At 42.6% G+C, this 22,619-nt stretch overlaps 1 protein-coding gene across 6 annotated transcripts in view; it reads right to left on the bottom strand.

Moving 5' to 3' along the window:
- Positions 1–695: 695 nt before the first annotated feature.
- The window catches only part of LOC121575421 (voltage-dependent L-type calcium channel subunit alpha-1D), a 133,253-nt gene continuing 111,329 nt past the window's right edge, over positions 696–22,619 (bottom strand). For all 6 annotated transcript variants that reach the window (XM_041888535.2, XM_041888533.2, XM_041888534.2 and 3 more), the window contains 10 exons: positions 17,512–17,645; positions 12,060–12,176; positions 11,043–11,452; positions 10,145–10,171; positions 8,456–8,584; positions 8,060–8,226; positions 7,640–7,746; positions 6,739–6,893; positions 6,181–6,379; positions 696–4,306 (listed from right to left, as the gene is read on the bottom strand). In XM_041888535.2, coding sequence (XP_041744469.2) covers positions 4,001–4,306; positions 6,181–6,379; positions 6,739–6,893; positions 7,640–7,746; positions 8,060–8,226; positions 8,456–8,584; positions 10,145–10,171; positions 11,043–11,452; positions 12,060–12,176; positions 17,512–17,645 — 1,751 coding nt within the window. In that variant the 3' untranslated portion in view covers positions 696–4,000. The remainder of the gene's footprint in view (positions 4,307–6,180; positions 6,380–6,738; positions 6,894–7,639; positions 7,747–8,059; positions 8,227–8,455; positions 8,585–10,144; positions 10,172–11,042; positions 11,453–12,059; positions 12,177–17,511; positions 17,646–22,619) is intronic.

Raw genomic sequence — 22,619 nt, forward strand, 5'->3', positions numbered from 1 at the left:
ACTTAACCATACCTTAATAAGGTGATTTATATGACTGTCTTACCTTATCATAACCAAAAAAAGGTACAGTGTGTGATTTTAATACTACATTCAGAATAGGGTGTGAGAGACAGGAGGTTTGAAACTGACTGATTGCAGTGTATTTTACAGGGTTGGGACCAATTCAAATGGAAGGTAGTCAATTCAGGAAGTGATTTGAATTTAAATAGATTTTACTTTGAGTTTACTGAGAAGTCATTGAAAATATGGTATTTTTTAAATGATTTAATTGGAATTTCAGTTTACCTCCTGAATTGACTGCATTCCATTCAAATTGACCCCAACCCTGTTTTTTTGCCTATAGTAGGTCACAGAATGTATATTAACTGTAGAATGTATTGTTAGTCAATTCAGGAAGTGATTTGAATTTAAATAGATTTTACTTTGAGTTTACTGAGAAGTCATTGAAAATATGGTATTTTTTAAATGATTTAATTGGAATTTCAGTTTACCTCCTGAATTGACTGCATTCCATTCAAATTGACCCCAACCCTGTTTTTTTGCCTATAGTAGGTCACAGAATGTATATTAACTGTAGAATGTATTGTTACTTTATGGTAAATGTAAAAGACGATGAAAATGTTACACAATACATTAAATGTATGATATCTCAAACAAAGCACCAATAAAGAACAGACAGTGCAGAATTTCAGTGTAAGTTTATTCAGTAATAATCATTAGAAAATAAAATATTATCGATTCAAATGAATTCAAGGCCAAAATAAAATGGGAAAATACAAAAAATGTATTGATAAAAAAAACTAGAGGGTCATAATAAAGCATTTGCTACTAAGATAAATCATGTTTACTGAATAAAAACATTACAGAGCTAATCTTTTGGACTTTCAAGTAGAGAACATTACCATGGGTCTTTCCATACATGTGTACATATTTAACATGATCTCTTCAATTTTAATACATATTTAATAACAGTAATAGTAGTAATAGTAATCATAATAATTATAATAATAGAATGAAAACTAATCAAAATGTTTAAATCAACAAGTCTTTCTCTGTAAACTGGTATATTACCACTGGTACATTACCATTTTTAACCCGCAAACAAAGGAACAGTGCACCTTGAAATTATTTTCTTTCATATTTTTTTCTGTCCCAGCAATCTAAGGTGAGGTGTAAATGACAAATATAGATTTCACTAAACCATACACACAGTCACAAAAAAGTACAAAATTGTCTCACCTTAATACACAAACATTTGTATAGAAAAAATGAGAAACAATAGTACTATACAGTTACTTGTGCAAAGACAAACAGCTATGTGCTAATATTGAAATACCATTGGTATAGAACCAAATAATTGTCTCTTTTCTTTTTTCAGGAATCCCTGACATGAGGTAAAAGTAAGTTGGTTTTATCTTTAGTTTAACACAAGTGTTTACAAAATAATGCATATTTTCAGTTTATCAGTAATTGCTACGAATAGTACAATGTGACTGGAATTCGCATTGGTCCTTTCACAAGATAGTTATCAACAGAAAGACCAGAACACATTTTTTTTAAACTCACAAACGATTCAAAGAGCCCTTTCAATATGCACACAAAGTGGAAAACCTACATTTTCACGACAGTATTCGGTTGACTGAGAACGCAGTGCGAACTCATGAACTACAAATCAAACACTCATGAACTACAGATCCCACGTCTCATCACCTACCCATCATCTGTACTTATTCAAAATCTCCAGGGCAGCGCCTGAAAAAAGCGCGATCCTTCATAGTCTATATTTTGTCTGTTTGTGTAAAGTAATTTTGTGGCGCATTCATTTTTCCTCAATAGCAACAAGAGTGGAGTTCTCGTAAAGATGAGCCGTAGTACAAACGCTCCCTTCTCATTGGAAGGGGAAGCTCGCTGTGGGAAAGAGACTGGTTGGTTGAGAGAGAGGCTGATATGTTTTCCCCAGACGGTGTTGGACCACCACGAGGTATAGTATATGCAGAGAGAAGCCAGAGAGAGAGATGCTGAGAGAGTGAGGGTTAGTATTGCTTAGCCTATCTCCATCTTAAACACATCAGACCCAATAAGACACGACAACACAACAGAAAAAGAGAACAATGGTAGAGACTGTGGACCCACCGTGACTATGATGCCTCATCATGGGCTCATCTGTCCTGTGAACATCCCCGATGAATACCTGCCTCACCAGTCAGCCACCATGCAACTCCTGTCTATCCTAGCTTACACAGGCTCAGTCTGTCAAAAGCCTCACACACAGCAACAACATGAAGGCCAAGTGATTAGGAAGATTCAGTTTGAAAGGATCAGTGGAATTAACTTATATAAATCATATATTGAGGAAAAATCCCAATACAAGCATCGAGAACGACAGAGATTCCTGTTCATCTCACTTCTTTGATCATATAGTTTTCTTTCAGCAGCAGAAGGCATTTCAGTTGGGATAGATGAAACTAATAAAGTTGTAGAATGAATTTCAAAATGGGTGAATGAAGCAGCATTGTCAATGCACTAGACATTTGACCTTCCTGTGCTGTACACCTGCCCTGCACAACATATGCAAACACAAATGTTTATCATCACATCTTTATTAAGGTAGAGTAGATCCTTGAGCCGTAGCTAAGTTCAAGTCCTACAAAGATGCTCTTAATAAGGGGGGATTTAACGTTGTGGTACTGGTATTGGTGTGGTTGGAGTAAAACATAGTGTTCTTATGCTCGCTCATAAAACAAGTAAAATAACAAATACATTTGCATATCTTGTGCAGCTGTGTTGTTACACCAAGAACAAAATGGTTTCACAGACCAGTCAAGGATGCATATGAGCAATAACAAAGAAAAGGCCAATTCATCTCAGAATATTGTACCTAATAAAATAATAACACCAGCGATCTTCTTTCCTGGTAGCATAATAGGATTCATTAGGGTGTGTATTGCTGACCTTCTTTTGAAATGGTACATAATTACAAAATATAGAACATCTCTTTACAAAGTTTATTTTTGTTTATATAATACAATTCATTTACAGTATATCTACTATGAAATATGAATTCTCAGGCTATTCTAAAATTAAAAACAACCTGCCTGCTAGTGCATTTATCCCAAACGCTAGTAGTCGCCTCAGAAGTGTATATTTAAGCAATAACGCACGAGGGGGAGTTGGTATATGGCAAATCTACCACGGCTAAGGCCTGTTCTTAGGGACGATGCAACGGTGTGATATACCACGGCTGTCAGCCAATCAGCATTCAGGGCTCGAACCACCCAGTGTATAATTCTGGTTTGATGATGCTATAAATGTGACTGATATCTCCTGCATACGTAAACTGGTTAATCTTTTGCGCCGCATAGAGTTCCATCTACAGCAATCTTTTAATTATTTATGGAAATTATTCCAGGATCAAAGTTATACTAAAACATCTGAGGGGGGTTAGGTGGGGGAGATATGCCTTTCTATGCTTGCATTGAAAACTTGCATGATATGCCAAAACCTTAATAAAGTGACAGAGGGAATGACATCTTACATCTGATTGTCAACACCCTTAACGACCCGGCCCGGTACCTCACGCATCTGCCAATAGGTCCATCTCCTCCACTGACACTCCATGTCCTCATCTGCGACTGGCTCGTTGATGAGCCTGTGTCACCTCCAGACCGTGACCTATGACCTATCGGCATGGTCCACTATGTGCCAGTAGTGCTGATCTGGGAGGACGGAACTAACATGGTTCCCTGGCACCAGGATTGGTTCCTGGCCCTGTGATTGACAGACGTGACGTGAATTCCCTGGCTGCCAGAGGGCAAGTGACAGAATAAGTGGGCGGGGCCAGTGTGTCTCTCTCTCCTCATAGGTTACCTTTCTCTTCCATGTAAAAGGCACTTCTTTTGGTTGTAAGCCAATAGATGCATTTCTCATTGAGTTTTCCACTGTCGGTACTGTAGTCTATATTAAGTAGAGTACATACAGCTAGTAGTTAGTTTCTACGTTGCTATAAAGTGGTGATGCAGATCATCTCGTCTGCCAGGTCCTCCTCGTACGGCACTCTAAGCTCCACCTCCGGCTCCTCGTCACTATAACTGGCTGTGGCGTCTTGGAGGTCGTAGTTCCGCTCGCTCATGACAGGGTACACGTTGACCCCGTTAACCGCCGGCGCCATGCCACCGTTCAGCAGGTGGCTGGCCGCGCTCTCCATCTCGTCGATGGTCATCTCGCACGCGTCCGCTATCTCGTGCTTGGTGGCGGCCACGAACTTTGGATCCATGGCGTATCTTCCGAGCCCCTCTGATATCAACACCTGCCCGGCGACAGGAGAAAACAGACCACATTGTGTTTACGTGGCTCATTTAAGTTACTTTTAATAGCAATAAAGCATGTTTCCAAATCTGAAATTCAATGACTTTGAGTGTTCAAACCATCTACACCTGTGGCCATTCCTGTAATGCGCTCCCTGGCTAGCTGTAATATACTGTACTCACTAACATGATAGCTAATGACTTCCATATACAGTGCAGACCCCTTCACTTTTTCCACATTTTGTTACGTGACAGCCTTATTCTAAAATGGATTCACAATTTTTCCCTCATCAATCTACACACAATACCCCATAATGACAAAGCAAAAACTGGTTTTTAGAAATATGTGCAAATGTATATATATATAAAAAAACATTAATATAACATTTACATAAGTATTCAGACCCTTTGCTATGAGACTAAAAAATTGAGCTCAGGTGCATCCTGTTTCCATTGATCATCCTTGTAATGTTTCTACAATTTCTACAACAATTCAATTGATTGGACATGATTTGGAAAGGCACACACCTGTCTATATAATGTCCCACAGTTCACAGTGCATGTCAGAGCAAAAACCAAGCCATGAGGTCGATGGATTGTGTCGAGACAGGATTGTGTCAAGGCAAAGATCTGGGGAAGGGTACCAAACATTTATGCAGCATTGAAGGTCCCCAAGAACACAGTGGCCTCCATCATTCTTAAATGGAAGAAGTTTGGAACCACCAAGACTCTTCTTAGAGATGGCCGCCCGGCCAAACTGAGCAATCGCGGGAAAAGTGCCTTGGTCAGGGAGGTGACCAAGAACCCGATGGTCACTCTGACAGAGCTCCAGAGTTCCTCTGTAGAGATAAGAGAACCTTCCAGAAGGACAACCATCTCTGCAGCACTCCACCAATCAGGCCTTTATGGTAGAGTGGCCAGACAGAAGCCACTCCTCAGTAAAAGGCACATGACAGCCCGCTTGGAGTTTGCCAAAAGGCACCTAAAGGACTCTCAGACCATGAGAAACACGATTCTCTGGTCTGATGAAACCAAGATTGAACTCTTTGGCCTGGATGCCAAGCGTCACATCTGGAGGAAACCAGGCACAGTTCATCACCTGGCCAATACCATCCCTACGATGAAAGATATCTTTCAGCGGCAGGCACTGGGAGACTAGTCAGGATGGAGGGAAAGATGAATGGAGCAAGAGAGATCCTTGATGAAAACCTGCTCAGGACCTTAGACTGGGGCGAAGGTTCACCTTCCAATAGAACAACGACCCTAAGCACACATCCAAGACAACGCAGGAGTGGCTTCAGGACAAGTCTCTGAATGGTCTTGAGTGGCCTAGTTAGAGCCCGGACTTGAACCCGATCGAACATCTCTGGAGAGACCTGAAAATAGTTGTGCAGCGACGCTCCCCATCCAACCTGACAGAGCTTGAGAGGATCTGCAGAGAAGAATGGGAGAAACTTCCCAAATACAGGTGTGCCAAGCTTGTAGCGTCATTCCCAAAAAGAGTAGAGGCTGTAATCGCTGCCAACGGCGCTTCAACAATGTACTGAGTAAAGGGTCTGAATACTTATGTAAATGTAATATTTCCGTTTTAAATAATTGAATCCATTTTAGAATATGGCTGTAACGTAACAAAATGTGGAAAAAGTGAAGGGGTCTGAATACTTTCCGAATGCACTGTACCAACTCAAGAGCACATTTCCCCCTACACTAAGGTAAATTCCATTTAATTTCAACCAATTATATTTTCATGTAAGTTCAATTCCTGACTTGAATTAATTAAAATTTAAATGACTTCAGCCATGGTCCGGTCCGCTAGTCCACTGGTTCAAGCCTGAAGGCCACCAACCCACCCTCCCATGCCCTGCCCTGGACTCACCGCCTCCACCAAGCTAGTGGCGCTCTTCTGATGGTGCTGCTGGCGGTACTCAGTGTGCGTTTCTTTCGCCTCTATATTAATCTGGTACTCTGGGGGCACCTGGAGATGGATGGGGGAGTAGGTCCTCTGGGAGTACTCTGGGTCGTCTGTGTACCAAGAGCTCTTCCTCAGAGACACCTGGCTGCTGGCGGCACTCTCCCTGAAGAGAAGAGGAGATTCAGACACTCTTGGAGGACAATGGAGGGCCAATGATAAGAATGAGGAACCAGGGACAGTGTGACTCAGTGTAAGACTCAATGTTTAATATCAGAGTGCTACACAACTTCCTAGTGACAAAATAATAGTGAGACATGCAGCGTGGCTCCTGCAACCACTCCAAACTCAAGACTGAAGCACTATCCATCAACCCTTGCTCTTGCCCCAAGAGCCAGAATAACAGATCTCAAAATAAAACTCCCACATTACAGTCACACTATAAATATCTCTCGTTATTAAAACCAAGGTGTTGGGGCCTGTAGCCTTCATCGGGGTTGTACATACAGAACAATGTATATATACCTTTGTCCAGGGTGATCCACGCGGATGAGGGGTGTGTAGTTGGGCGACTGCTCCTTACTGGCCGAAGTGGCGGGTGGACTGGCCCAGGAGCGGGTGGAGCGGGAGGGGGAGAGACGGTGGGCTCTGCTGGAGTCCAGCCCTGCTACAGCCATCACCTTTAGAGGGAGGCCAGGAACACACACTGGTCTAACAACACACACTGGTCTAACAACACACACTGACACACTGGTCTAACAACACACACTGGTCTAACACACACACTGGTTTAACAACACACACTGGTCTAAAAGTCCTGGTAGAGCAGTGCACTAGTAAATCAATTCATAGTGTGTGTGTTACATGGAGGTGCATTGGGTGCAGATGCAGAGCTGTCTACTGGTGTGTGTATGTATTTAGTATTTATTATGGATCCTCATTAGTTCCTGCCAAGGCAGCAGCTACTCTTCCTGGGGTCCAGCAAAATGAAGGTAGTTATACATTTTAAAAACATTACAATACATTCATAACAGATTTCACAACATATTAAGTGTGTGTCCTCAGGCCCTACTCTACTACCACATATCTATAACACCAAATCCATGTGTACGTGTGTGTATAGTGCGTATTTTATCATCGTGTGTTTGTATGCATGTGTCTATGTTTGTGTTGCTTCACAGTCCCCGCTGTTCCATAAGGTGTATTTCTATCTGTTTTTTAAAATCTCATTTTACTTCTGGCATGAGTTACTTCATGTGGAATAGAGTTCCATGTAGCCATAGCTCTATGTAGTACTGTGCGCCTCCCATAGTCTGTTCTTGACTTGGGAACTGTGAAGAGACCTCTGGTGGCATGTCTTGTGGGGTATGTGTGTGTTACCTGGTGGTACATTCCATGCAGTGGTAGAGCAGTGTGTGTGTGTTACCTGGTGCTGCATTAGGTGCAGTGGTAGAGCAGTGTGTGTGTGTGGCAGCTCATCCTGACTGCCTTGCCTTCTCAGACACTCAAAGTTGAAGGAGGGCCTCCTGTGACCTGGACGAGTGACGGGCAGACAGGACAGGAGGGTGAAACTAGTGAAACTAAACTACTCATGCAGGAAACAATGACTACATGCAACTAAAAGGCATCAACACACATCCACGTACAAAAAACAGTCACGAAGAGCTCTTTAAAATGAGAGAAAACCAAGTCAGTGGCAAGTCAATTTAATGAATGAGTCAAAAACTGTGTGAATAGCTGTGGAAGATTAGCTTCTATTTTCAGTTAAGTCAAGTATCTGACCTTAGTAACAGCTTATATGTAGACAAGCTTCAGAAGCATGCTGGATAGAGAGAAGGGATGTTACCTTGGGGCGTGGCAGGAAGCATCCGTCTCTTAGGTGACCTCCTTCCGTCTTGGTAGAGGGGTTGCTCGTCATCGTTGTAGTAACTGTCGGGGTGGTGGTAGCCTCTAGGAGTCTCGTACTCCGTGTCACTGTTCTGGTACCTGTCCAGGTATTCCTTATAGGACCTCCTGGAAGGATAGGGTATTGGAGGTGAACTAGCTACTTTAATTTGCAGAACTTTTTTATATTTTAATTCATTCTATTTAAATAGGCTCGGGGGCCGCATCTGGCTCCCAAGCCACTAGTTTGAGACCCCTGCTTTAGCAGAAGGGAACTAATCGTGAGGTATAGTATATACAATATATAGGATACATGTATTTCTCTGAGGTTGTAAGGGTGGAGTGTTGGTTACTTTACCTGTCTCCTGACAACATGCTGTCGTCCTCGTAGAACTCCTCTCCGCTGTAGTACTCTCCCGAGCACCTGTCATCGTCAAACTCCTCCTCCCGTCGGATGGTGGGAAGGCGGGCGTCTCCCCGGTGGGACCTGGTGGGAGGGGGTCAGGGGTCAGGGTTCAGAGATCAGAGGTGGGTGGTGTCCAGTGGAGGCTGGTGTCACTTTAAAATTGGAGGACAGGCTCATTGGAATGGAATGAATAGAATGGTACCGGTTCCAGCCATTACTATGAGCGGTCCTCCCTTTACCAGCCTCCACTGGTGATGCTGGACTGCGGGAGAAGTTGTGGGGGAACAGGACCATGCACTGCCATGCAGACACAAACCTCCAGCCTCCAGGGGGCAGCGATGCAACAGAACTAACGTCCTCCTCATCCACCACCACAGCCTCATCAAGACAACAGGGACATGGACAGTAGAAGCTGTAGACCAGCGGACGATGCATACAGTACCAAAGAGCAACACTCAACGTTCACTTAACACTTATTTTGTTGCTCAAAGGAAAACTATGGTTGCCTGTAATACGATTGTTTGAGAAGTCTTCAATCAGATGTATCAAAACGTACATCCCCTTATCGTCATCCCCCATCTCAGCCGTGGGATAGCTCACCCAAATTACAAAATTACCTATTGGTTTCCTTACCCTGCAAGCAGTCTATGGACAAGGGAAATCAGCAATCCTTGCTCTGGTTTTGTTCATACACTCTTAGAAAAAAGGGTTCCAAAAGGGTTATTCAGCTGTCCCCGTAGAATAACCCTTTTAGGTTCCAGGTAGAACCCTTTTTGGTTCCAGGGTATAACTATTTTGGGTTCAATGCAGAACCCTCTGTGGAAAGGGTTCTACATAAAACCCAAAAGGGTTCTACCTGGAACCAAAAAGGGTTCTACCTGGAACCAAAAAGGGTTCTTCAAATGGTTCTCCTATGGGGACAGCCGAATAACTCTTTTTGGTTCTAGATAGCACAATTTCTTCTAAAAGTGCTTACAGGGTAAGGAAACCAATATTTCATTTTGTAATTTGGGTGAACTATCCCTTTAATTAAATACATTTCTGAGGGGCTTTTATAGAGCTACTGGTCATTGTTGGGCTTAGGAAGTAGTCAGGGTTTAAGGGGAGTAAGGTAAGTTTCCATACATATCCATGTGGTTTGAGCATCCAAGTTCCTCCTTCAAGGCAAGCACTTCACTTCACCTCTCTTAGCAGTGCTCTCCTTCCTAGCAGATACATGCATACAGCAAGATTGGTCTAGGGCTAGGCAGTGTGCTGGCCAATCAGGCCTTTCCCTTCTCTTCTTTAAACATCAGAGTACTAGGTCAAGGGATACTACTCCACAGATAGGTGGTGGTGCAGAGACAGGGAGATAGATGACTGGCCAGCACACTCAGCACTAATTTAGCAGGGATTAGGGTTGAACTAATTCTGGTAACTTTCCCAAAACTCCCAGGTTTTCCAGAAATCCTGATTGGAAGATTCCCAGAATCAGGATTTCTAGAAAACCTGGAAATTGTGGGAAAGTTACTGGAATTTTGCAACCCAAGCAGGGATGCAGTTAGTCACTTATTGGCCCCAAAAAATTTGATTAAAATCAAAAGTTCCCCTTTGTTGTGGTGGACACATAGTTCTCTAGCCATACCTAGGAAAGTAACATACCTAACATAGGTCTCATAGTAGCGCCTTCTGTCCAAGAAAGCGGAGAGATGGTTGAGAGAAAGCATTTTGGTTAGGTAGGAGAAAGGGAGGAGAGAACAGAGGGAAAAGGGACCGCATGAGTGACATATATATATAATACAGTATATGAAGCATATACATGCATTCCTATATATGTATAAGTGAAGAAAGACGACAGCAGGGTGACGTGTGTACCAATGTTGGGGGGCAGTTCCATTTCAATTACAGGCAGTACAGGAAATCATTTCCAATCATTTCCTGAACTCATAAGAATTGAAATGGACTTTCAACCCAACCCTGGGGTGCTCCAGAGAGATGTATTGACTGCTTGTGGGATGGGTAACCTGAATAAATATGAAGTGTGCTGTTGGTCAGTTATATGGAATGAGGATGCTGATCAGCATGTGATTGGTCAGGTTAAGGTAGGGTCTGAGAGGGTATGTGCTATAGGTCAGTGACAAGAGGAAGGTCTGATAAGGAGAGGCTAGGTCCTGCCTTTGGCAAATCTTTAATGATAGGTACACAGAATGGCCTTATGGCTAATGGTAGCTGCATGCTAACTCTCCATGCTAACTTATATCCCAGGTTTGTTCTATTGTACAAAAACCTTTAGTGGTGACATCATCATACACATTGAGACAGCTGTATGACTACGAGGGACTACGAGAGTCACTCAGGTGAATTGACAAGGGACGGAAGAGTTTACAGGTCAGACATTATAGTTTCTAAATATTGTGGCATTTGAAGTTTACATGAAGCTTCAAGCCACAGACGTTTCACCATGCTCTCTTACAATAACTAATCAAACCCATTCAACAACACATAACGCGTCACCCATTTCATTTTGCGGCCAGAGAAAGAGATGTCAGTGTGTGGTCACCTTTGTCCCTGTGGCGTGCCGCGAGGTGGCGGCTTGTCGTAGTCGGTGTGGTAGGGGCCACTGCGGTGTCCTGGGTAACCGTTGGCTGGGGGCGGAGTGTGCTCATAGTAGCGGTGGTGGTGTCCTCCTCCGTTGGGCAGACTGGACATGTTGGCGTTGTTCAGGTTGATGTTGGTGGACTTGGGCGACTTGCCATATGAGGAGTTGTGGTGGTGGTGGTGATTGGGGTGCGGGTGGGACATGGCGTTGGCCCGGCAGAGACGCCCCACCGGCTGCTCCATGTGGGCATAGTGTGGAGGCGGCTGCACCTGCAGGGGCCGCTGGGTGGCGTTGGTCTGGGGCCCCGATGAGCGCCGGTGGTGGTCCCCGTTCACGTGGTTGATGTGGTTACCGAACAGGCCACCATTGCGCTGTGGAGGAATACTCAGGGTCAAACGGTCAGGGACTACTTTCTGTTCAACACAGAAGATGAATACACAATGCTAGTGATGTGCAAATTGGGCTGACTTGTTGTGATTGGTGATTCGTTTTCCTTTCAGAAATCATCGTATGTGCAGAAAATAAGTTCAAAAGCTGGTTCAATGGTTCATGATATATGTGGGATGAAGGCACTATAATTCCTTCTTCTGAACTGAAAAAAGAAAAACAGAAGAACTGTAAATGGTTTACTTCCTCTGAGATGAACATAGTACATAGTCCTGTCCCTACACCTACAGGTTGGATCCATGCAACTTGTATGTCCAGTCCACCTTGGTGACTAATTGAGTTTAGAGCTTTGTGATTTTGCTCTGTAAATGGAAAGCGCCATACAAATCAAATCAAATATTATTACCAGTGTGTGTATATCTGTGAGTGCCGTGTACAGTATCTACCTCCAATAAGGACATTGTCCTGATGCATAATACACTACCATTACCACTATCCTAATATTCCAGTTACCCAACCAACCCATTCCAGCAAGATAAAATAAATATGCGTGCCATACATTCCCTCAGGCAGATAAATTGAATAAATTACCCTATAAATCTCCTCGTCCTCCTCTGGAATAAAGTCTACTAGCTCCTCATCTTGCAGGTCACATGATATCGCTCGGCGAATTTCAGGCCCAATATCATGTAGCGTGCGAAGGCCAGCCTGTAACCATGACAATAGAGTGAGGGGCTAAGGGCTGGTAGGAAGGTTCTCTTTCAGGCAAAGAGGCTCGTCACAGACCCACGCACACACACACACACACACACACACACACACAAACAAACAAGAACAAAAATACACACACAGACACACACACGCACATTCATTCAGCTGCCCTTTGCTGGCTCTCACGCAAAACCTGAAGTTTACAGACGCCCATATTGGACAGTGCTAGACAGACTGTGAGAGATGAGAACATTTATAAGAGACAAACAAATGTGCTCCCCCTGAATATGCCTTGTCGTTAGTGTGTCTCCTATGACATTACATTATCCTGAGTGTGTGGTTAGAGTGTGAAATGTTAGTTACATCTTTGTCTATGTGGAGAAAATAGCCACTACTACAGTTAGTTACAATAGGCACATACTATAGTTTACTTACTATAGGACTGTTTCAATGAGGAAAAATATAGCTAGGAATATAAGGGAGAGGGGCAAGAGATAGAGAGGACTACCTGAATGATAAAACCTCATGGCTTGAAGCTAACGGTGATGAAAACAGAAGTAAGTTGCTTTGAGTGTGAGCTTCATGAGCTGATGGGTGAGATACATGTTAAAACATCGGATGACGATGATGAGTGGACAGAGACAATGGCTGCATCCCAAATGGCAGAGCCCTATGGGCCTTGTTCAAAAGTAGTGCACTTTATAGTGAATAGGGAACCATTTGCGATGCAGTCAGATATACACCCATTACATTGTCAACGGTAACACTGAGACGAAGACACATGCCTCTCCGAAAGAGACATACGTTGATAAACATGTCCGTCATCACATAAACAGGATCATACTGTACACCAATAGCTTTGATCATGAATGACCTGCTGAATCATAAATCACAACATTAGCACACTTGGTTGTATTCCACACACTAAGAAATGCAAGCAGATTCTCACACACGTTTCTTCACACAAATATTCTCAATAGTCATGTTGACCCAATCTCTCACACACGCACGCGCTAGGGCTGTGACGGTCTTGGAATTTGAGATTACGGTAATTGGCCAGGCCAATGTACCTGGTCACCGACATAACCGGGGTCCCCTCTACTTTTCTGAACAATTCACAGAATGTCACCAACGTTGCAGCGGTCATTCTCTGTGGCAATATGTTGTTCAAAGTGGCTAGAGAGGATGCAGTAATGAGAGAAAAATCATATACTACTGGAAAAAGAATATGCTACTGAAAATATTAGTATATAGGCTATGCATCCTATAGGATGAATCATGAAAGGACCTTGGCTACGTTAAATTCAGTTGCACCCCATTTAACAAGAGAGGAAACGCAAAACTGGCACCTGTCGTCATTCCTCGCACATATGCTGACCCTGCAACACAACAGTTATTTTTCTCTGTCTGATTAAAGCGATGAAGTCAAGACAGGCTATTTTAGGAAACTTTCTGAATGGACATAGAGAATTAGTGAACTCATACACGCGCACCCACCCACCTAAAAGGACCCATCAATCAAAGCCGCCTGCAGCGCATTTTACTCAAGACACATAAGCAAATCACATTTGTCCTTTCCCAAAAACGTATTAAAAACTTTGCCTTAGCCTCAAATCCTTTATGTAGGATATCAAAAAATGGTCTACATTATAGGATGATGCTAAATCAATGTAGCCTATAATATAAATTGACGAGGAAAGTTTTAAGGAGGATATATACTGAGTGTACAAAACATTAAGATTTATAGGGTAAGCTCTTTCCATGACATAGACTGACCAGGTGAATCCAGGTGAAAGTTTTGATCCCTTATTGATGTCACTTGTTAAATCCACTTCAAATCAGTGTAGATGAAGGGGAGGAGACAGGATAAAGAAGGATTTTTAAGCCTTGAGACAATTGAGACATGGATTGTGTATGTGTGCCATTCAGAGGGTGAATGGGCAAGACTAAAGATGTAAGTGTCTTTGAACGGGGTATGGTAGTAGGTGCCAGGTTTGTGTCAAGAACTGCAACGCTGCTGGGATATTTTTTTTCTCTGTCTTTTAGGGTTGCCCATAGCACCGGTGGTCGTCTAGATTCACTTTAGCAGGCCTATAATATATTAACTTCTAACTTACACATCTCTCTGTCTTCTTCACTGTTCCCTTCTTGCTCTATTCACGCATTTTCGCTGGCAACTCCACTCCACTCTCTCTTCCCCCTCTCTCTAACTCTTGAACGAGTAACCTATATAAACTCAGCAAAAAAAGAAACGTCCTCTCACTGTCAACTGCGTTTATTTTCAGTAAACTTAACATGTGTAAATATTTGTATGAACATAACAAGATTCAACAACTGAGACATAAACTGAACAAGTTCCACAGACATGTGACTAACAGAAATTGAATAATGTGTCCCTGAACAAAGAGGGAGTCAAAAGTAACAGTCAGTATCTGGTGTGGCCACCAGCTGCATTAAGTACTGCAGTGCATCTCCTCCTCATGGACTGCACCAGATTTGCCAGTTCTTGCTGTGAGATGTTACCCCCTTCTTCCACCAAGGCACCTGCAAGTTCCTGGACATTTCTGGGGGGAATGGCCCTAGCCCTCACTCTCCGATTCAACAGGTCCCAGACATGCTAAATGGGATTGAGATCCAGGCTCTTCGCTGGCCATGGCAGAACACTGACATTCCTGTCTTGCAGGAAATCACGCACAGAACGAGCAGTATAGCTGGTGGAATTGTCATGCTGGAGGGTCATGTCAGGATGAGCCTGCAGGAAGGGTACCACATGAGGGAGGAGGATATCTTCCCTGTAACACACAGCGTTGAGATTGCCTGCAATGACAACAAGCTCAGTCCGATGATGCTGTGACACACCGCCCCAGACGATGACGGACCCTCCACCTCCAAATCGATCCTGCTCCAGAGTACAGGCCTCGGTGTAACGCTCATTCCTTCGACGATAAACGCAAATCCGACCATCACCCCTGGTGAGACAAAACCACGAATCGTCAGTGAAGAGCACGTTTTGCCAGTCCTGTCTGGTCCAGCGACAGTGGGTTTGTGCCCATAGGTGACGTTGTTGCCGGTGATGTCTGGTGAGGACCTGCCTTACAACAGGCCTACAAGCCCTCAGTCCAGCCTCTCTCAGCCTATTGCTGACAGTCTTAGCACTGATGGAGGGATTGTGCGGTCCTGGTGTAATTCGGGCAGTTGTTGTTGCCATCCTGTACCTGTCCCGCAGGTGTGATGTTCGGATGTACCGATCCTGTGCAGGTGTTGTTACACGTGGTCTGCCACTGCGAGGATGATCAGCTGTCCGTCCTGTCTCCCTGTAGCGCTGTCTTAGGCGTCTCACAGTACGGACATTGCAATTTATTGCCCTGGCCACATCCGCAGTCCTCATGCCTCCTTGCAGCATGCCTAAGGCACGTTCACACAGATGAGCAGGGACCCTGGGCATCTTTCTTTTGGTGTTTTTCAGAGTCAGTAGAAAGGCCTCTTTAGTGTCCTAAGTTTTCATAACTGTGACCTTAATTGCCTACCATCTGTAAGCTGTTAGTGTCTTAATGACCGTTCCACAGGTGCATGTTCATTAATTGTTTATGGTTCATTGAACAAGCATGGGAAACAGTGTTTAAACCCTTTACAATGAAGATCTGTGAAGTTATTTGGATTTTTACGAATTATCTTTGAAAGACAGGGTCCTGAAAAAGGGACGTTTCTTTTTTTGCTGAGTTTATATAGCCTATATATAGACAATGAACAGCAATATAACAGCAACTTATTCAGAGGAATTTTTTTTACTAATAGGCAGAGGCCTATTCGAGGAGAGAAGCATCGATTGATCCTCTTGTTTGCTGAATGGCTATAAAATAGGCTACAGCATTGGCAATGAACTGGCGGGGACATTTGAATGGCGAGAGCGACGTGTAGCCTAGCTCTGGTGTGATGTGATCACATTGGCTAAATTGATACCTTGCTGCACTGATGCATTGCAAATGCAGGGAGAGATTAACTAATTAATTAATTAATTAATTCAAACAACAAACCCACTGACGTGGCGGCGCGCAGTGGCAATGTTCCAGATGACAATTTCTATTGGGCAACAGCATCTTTTCACATGCCAACAGTTTATTTTCGCATGCGAAAAGATGCTAAAATCGAACCGTTCTGAATAAATAATTGACGTATTGTGACAGGACATTTCGCAATTGGTGTGAATGGCGTCATAAACAAGAGGTGTTCGTATATATTTTGTATTTCCTAATTATTCAGACCAAAATAACGGACTTGGTGAGAAAGGGCCTTTACTGAAAATAGGCCTTTTATAAGATTAAATCATGACAGGAGTGTTTGATTATTTTTAAAGAGATAGAGTCCAGACAGGCTACTTTAGGAATCTTTCTGAATGTACATCCAGGCCTTTAGATAGAATCAGTGAACTCACACACGCACACCCCAGTAAAAAGGACCCGTCAATCAAAGCCACCAGCGTATGTCAGACACAAGACCAAATATTTATCCTTTCCTTAAAATGTATAAAACACCTAGGCCTACTTTAGTCTTTCCAAATGTAGACTATAAGATAATTAATTGACAAGGAAAGTATGAAGGGGAGAGAGACAGCTATGCTATAGTATAAAGATGAAATTGACAATCATTAAAATATAAACCAATACAAGCAACATGTCCATAGCCTATTTATCAGTGTTGATTAGTCTATAAATTAAGAAAAGATTCTGCATCAAATTATACCATGCCAGGTTGGATAGGATTGGCGCATTTTCCATTTGACAGAACATTAGCGCATTATAGGCCTCAGAGCCAGAACAACCTTGTCGACTGCTGTTGAATAATTAATGAATAGTCAGACACATCCAACCTTTTTAAAAAGAAGACCGATTTATTTATTTACTAGCAAGCAATGAAAACGTGCATTGTATAAAAGAAAGTCCACAAAGATGTTTTTTACTGAATTGCCATAACCTATAAAGCTTCTAATCCCCTGCGCTTTTAGCGGATTAGCTGCTTGAGCATCAAACGACAGTTGGAGAGGGATGTAGACACTTTAATTGACAGACTAAGTTAGCAAAACAATTGCTTATAATCATTAGTAAACACTCCCGCTATTAGTTAAAGTTTATCTACATGAAAATAAAGTTAATCAAAATAAAATAAAATAAAAAATCAATGTAGGCCTATTTTTAAAAGGTTTTGAAGTTTATTTTATTTTCATGGCAGTCTTCATCCATAACCGTCAGTTACATGGTTATTCAATTACTGTCCAGCCCTAGCACACGTACACGCACACACACAGACGCGCACACACACACACCCCAACACTCACCTGAAGAGCGATGGCTGTGTTGTTCTGAGAGGCGTGCACCCCCACCAGGCCCTCCTCTTTACGTTTCTTGAATTTCCTAAAGTAGTCCTGTATCAGGAAGGTGGCATAGAACTTCCCCACGGTTACCTCATCATCTAGGTGAACAGACCACACAAACGCTTCCTGTGTCAGACAGCAGGTCACCGCACAGCATCCTGGGAGATTGAGTCTGCCCATGTCCCCTCCCCACTCCTTGACCATACCCCTCAAATACCGGACACTAACCAAAAGGATACCCTATAATAACCCTATGATAAGGCACTATATTCCTTACATGCACTATACTGACCCGGTATATAAACTGGTACAGTGCCTTCAGAAATTATTCTTTAAAAAATTATTCAAGCTCTGTCAAGTTGGTTGTTGATCATTGCTAGACAGCCATTTTCAAGTCTTGCCATCGATTTTCAAGCCAATTTAAGTCAAAACTGTAACTAGGCCACTCAGGAACATTCAATGTCATCTTGGTAAGCAACTCCAGTTTATATTTGACCTTGTGTTTTAGGTTATTGTCCTGCTGAAATATGAATTTGTCTCCCAGTGTCTGTTGGAAAGAAGACTGAACCAGGTTTTCCTCTAGGATTTTGCCTGTGCTCAGTTCTATTCCATTTATTTTTATCCCAAAAAAACTCCCTAGTCCTTGTCGATGTCAAGCATACCCACAACATGATGCAGCCACCACCATGCTTGAAAATATGAAGAGTGGTACTTAGTGATGTGTTGTGTTGGATTTACCACAATTATGCCGTTTTACTTTAGTGCCTTATTGCAAACAGGATGCACGTTTTAGAATATTTGTATTCTGTACAGGCTTCCTTCCTTTTACTCTGTCATTTAGGTTAGTATTGTGGAGTAACTACAATGTTGTTCATCCATCCTCAGTTTTCTCATATCACAGCCAAACTCTGTAACTGTTTTAAAGTCACCATTGGCATCATGGTGAAATCTCTGAGCGGTTTTCTTCCTCTCCGGCAACTGAGTTAGGAAGGACACCTGTATCTTTGTAGTGACTGGGTGTATTGATACACCATCCAAAGTGTAAATAATAACTTCACCATGCTCAAAGGGATTTTCAATGTCTTCTTTTTTTTTAACCTATCTACCAATAGGTGCCCTTCTTTGCGAGGCATTGGAAAACCTCCCTGGTCTTGTGGTTGAATCTGTGTCGGAAATTCACTGCTCGACTGAGGGACCTTACAGATAATTGTATGTGTGGCGTACAGAGATGAGGTAGTCATTCAAAAATCATGTTGAACATTATTATTGCACACAGATTGAGTCTATGCAAATTTTTACGTGACTTGTTAAGCATTTTTACTCCTGAACTTATTTAGGCTTGCCATAACAAAGGGGTTGAATACTTATTGACTCAAGACATTTCACCTTTCCATTTTTCATTATTTTGTATACATTTCTAAAAACATAATTGTGTGTAGGCCAGTGACACAGAATCTCAATTTAATCCATGTTAAATTCAGGCTGTAACACAACAAAATGTGGAAAAAGTCAAGGGGTGTGAATACTTTCTGAAGGCACTGTACAGTCGTGGTCAAAAGTTTTGAGTCTTCACAAAGTTTGCTGCTTCAGTGTTTTTAGATATTTTTGTCAGATGTGGTATACTGAAGTATAATTACAAGCATTCCATAAGTGTCAAAGGCTTTTATTGACAATTACATTAAGTTTATGCAAAGTGTCAATATTTGCAGTGTTGACCCTTCTTTTTCAAGACCTCTGCAATCCGCCTTGGCATGCTGTCAATTAACTTAATAATATATAAATAATAAATAATAATATGCCATTTAGCAGACGCTTTTATCCAAAGCGACTTACAGTCATGCGTGCATACATTTTTGTGTATGGGTGGTCCCGGGGATCGAACCCACTACCTTGGCGTTACAAGCGCCGTGCTCTACCAGCTGAGCTACAGAGGGCCACATCCTGACTGATGGCAGCCCATTCTTGCATAATCAATGCTTGGAGTTTGTCAGAATTTGTGGGTTTTTGTCTGTCCACCTGCCTCTTGAGAATTGACCACAAGTTCTCAATGGGATTAAGGTCTGGGGAGTTTCCTGGCCATGGACCCAAAATGTCGATGTTTTGTTCCCCGAGCCACTTAGTTATCACTTTTGCCTTATTGCAAGGTGCTCCATCATGCTGGAAAAGGCATTGTTCATCACCAAACTTCTTGGATGGTTGGGAGAAGTTGCTCTCGGAGGATGTGTTGCTACCATTCTTTATTCATGGCTGTGTTCTTAGGCAAAATTGTGAGTGAGCCCACTCCCTTGGCTGAGAAGCAACCCCACACATGAATGGTCTCAGGATGCTTTACTGTTGGCATGACACAGGACTGATGGTGGCGCTCACCTTGTCTTCTCCGGACAAGCTTTTTTCCGGATGCCCCAAACAATCGGAAAAGGGATTCATCAGAGAAAATGACTTTACCCCAGTCCTCAGCAGTCCAATCCCTGTACCTTTTGCAGAATATCAGTCTGTCCCTAAAATGTAAAATGTCCATGTTTTTCCTGTAGAGAAGTGGCTTCTTTGCTGCCCTTCTTGACACCAGGCCATCCTCCAAAAGTCTTTGCCTCACTGTGCGTGCAGATGCACTCACACCTGCCTGCTGCCATTCCTGAGCAAGCTCTGCACTGGTGGTGCCCCGATCCCGCAGCTGAATCAACTTTAGGAGACGGTCCTGGCGCTTGCTGGACTTTCTTGGGCGCCCTGAAGCCTTCTTCACAACAATTTAACCTCTCTGCTTGAAGTTCTTGATGATCCGAAAAATTGTTGATTTAGGTGCAATCTTACTAGCAGCAATATCCTTGCCTGTGAAGCCCTTTTTGTGCAAAGCAATGATGATGGCACGTGTTTCCTTGCAGGTAACCATGGTTAACAGAGGAAGAACAATGATTTCAAGCACCACCCTCCTTTTAAAGCTTCCAGTCTGTTATTCTAACTCAATCAGCATGACAGAGTGATCTCCAGCCTTGTCCTCGTCAACACTCTCACCTGTGTTAACGAGAGAATCACTGACATGATGTCAGCTGGTCCTTTTGTGGCAGGGCTGAAATGCAGTGGAAATGTTTTTGGGGGATTAAGTTCATTTTCATGGCTTTGCGGGACTTTGCAATTAATTGCAATTCATCTGATCACTCTTCATAACATTCTGGAGTATATGCAAATTGGCATCATAAAAACTGAGGCAGCAGACTTTGTGAAAATTAATATTTGTGTCATTCTCAAAACTTTTGACCACGACTGTATATCTTATCAACTGTATCATTCATATACATCCATCTTGATGGTCATTGAGGGTCGTTCCACCAATTCGGTGCCTTTGAGAAGTGTAACTTGGTCAAAAAAATATTTTGGTTTCACCTAATTTTAACATTCTGTCATAAAAAGCACATCCATCTTGATGGTGCATATACTATACCTCAAGATGCATCACATGGATGGCCAATCCTCTCTGTAGGTCAAAGACCACAATAACTCAATAATAACTCAATAATTTAATCTAGATCCTCAACTACATCTTTCAGTCCTGGGGACATAGGTCAGAGAGAAGAGGCAACACAAGTTCCATGCCACCACCCTAAAACAGAACTGGTATACCTCACTGGTACACCTCAAATAGGTTTCAACCGAAACCATAACTGAACTATGGTTCGATGCTAGTTAGATTCTGGGCGTCCTATAGAGATCCTTTAATTCCTATGAATTATAGGATCTCTATTGGGCCTGACAACTTCTGAAATATCACTTGTATCAATACAAGTGTGGTCCTCTGTAGCTCAGCTGGTAGAGCACGGCGCTTGTAACGCCAAGGTAGTGGGTTCGATCCCCGGGACCACCCATACACAAAAATGTATGCACGCATGACTGTAAGTCGCTTTGGATAAAAGCGTCTGCTAAATGGCATATTATTATTATTATTATTATTATAATAATCTCCGGTCCAATCTAGGTAGGCAGCCAGAGGAGGGAGAGGGCAGACAGGCCACAGGCAGGGTCACAGAGGGACAGGACCCTTACAGCCCATTGGTTCAAACCTCTAAGATCCTTTTAAAGACTGCAGGTTTAAATAGTACACATTGATAGTGATTATTATGAGAATATGGCACGTCATTTAGATCAGAGTTAATGCTCTAAGCAAATATACAGTTGAAGTCGGAAGTTTACATACACTTAGGTTGGAGTCATTAAAACTCGTTTTTTAACCACTCCACAAATTTCTTGTTAACAAACTATAGTTTTGGCAAGTCGGTTAGGACATCTACTTTGTGCATGACACAAGTAATTTTTCCAACAACTGTTTACAGACAAATTATTTCACTTATAATTCACTGTATCACAATTTCAGTGGGTCAGAAGTTTACATACACTAAGTTGACTGTGCCTTTAAACAGCTTGGGAAATTCCAGAAAATGATGTTATGGCTTTAGAAGCTTCTGATAGGCTAATTGACATCATTTGAGTCAATTGGAAGTGTACCTGTGGATGTATTTCAAGGCAAACCTTCAAACTCAGTGCCTCTTTGCTTGACATCATGGGAAAATCGAAATAAATCAGCCAAGACCTCAGAAAAAAATTTGTAGACCTCCACAAGTCTGGTTCATCCTTGGGAGCAATTTCCAAATGCCTGAAGGTACCACGTTCATCTGTACAAGCAATAGTACGCAAGTATAAACACCATGGGACCACGCAGCCGTCATACCGCTCAGGAAGGAGACGCGTTCTGTCTCCTAGAGATGAACGTACTTTGGTGCTAAAAGTGCAAATCAATCCCAGAACAACAGCAAAGGACCTTGTGAAGATGCTGGAGGAAACAGGTACACAAGTATCTATTTCCATAGTAAAACAAGTATCTATATCGACATAACCTGAAAGGCAGCTCAGCAAAGAATAAGCCACTGCTCCAAAACCTCCATAAAAAAGCCAGACTACGGTTTGCAACTGTACATGGGGACAAAGATCGTACTTTTTTGAGAAATGTCCTCTGGTCTGATGAAACAAAAATAGAACTGTTTGGCCATAATGACCATCGTTATGTTTGGAGGAAAAAGGGGAAG

This window comes from Coregonus clupeaformis, chromosome 10 (genome assembly GCF_020615455.1).
Source record: "Coregonus clupeaformis isolate EN_2021a chromosome 10, ASM2061545v1, whole genome shotgun sequence".
Classification (NCBI taxonomy): domain Eukaryota; kingdom Metazoa; phylum Chordata; class Actinopteri; order Salmoniformes; family Salmonidae; genus Coregonus; species Coregonus clupeaformis.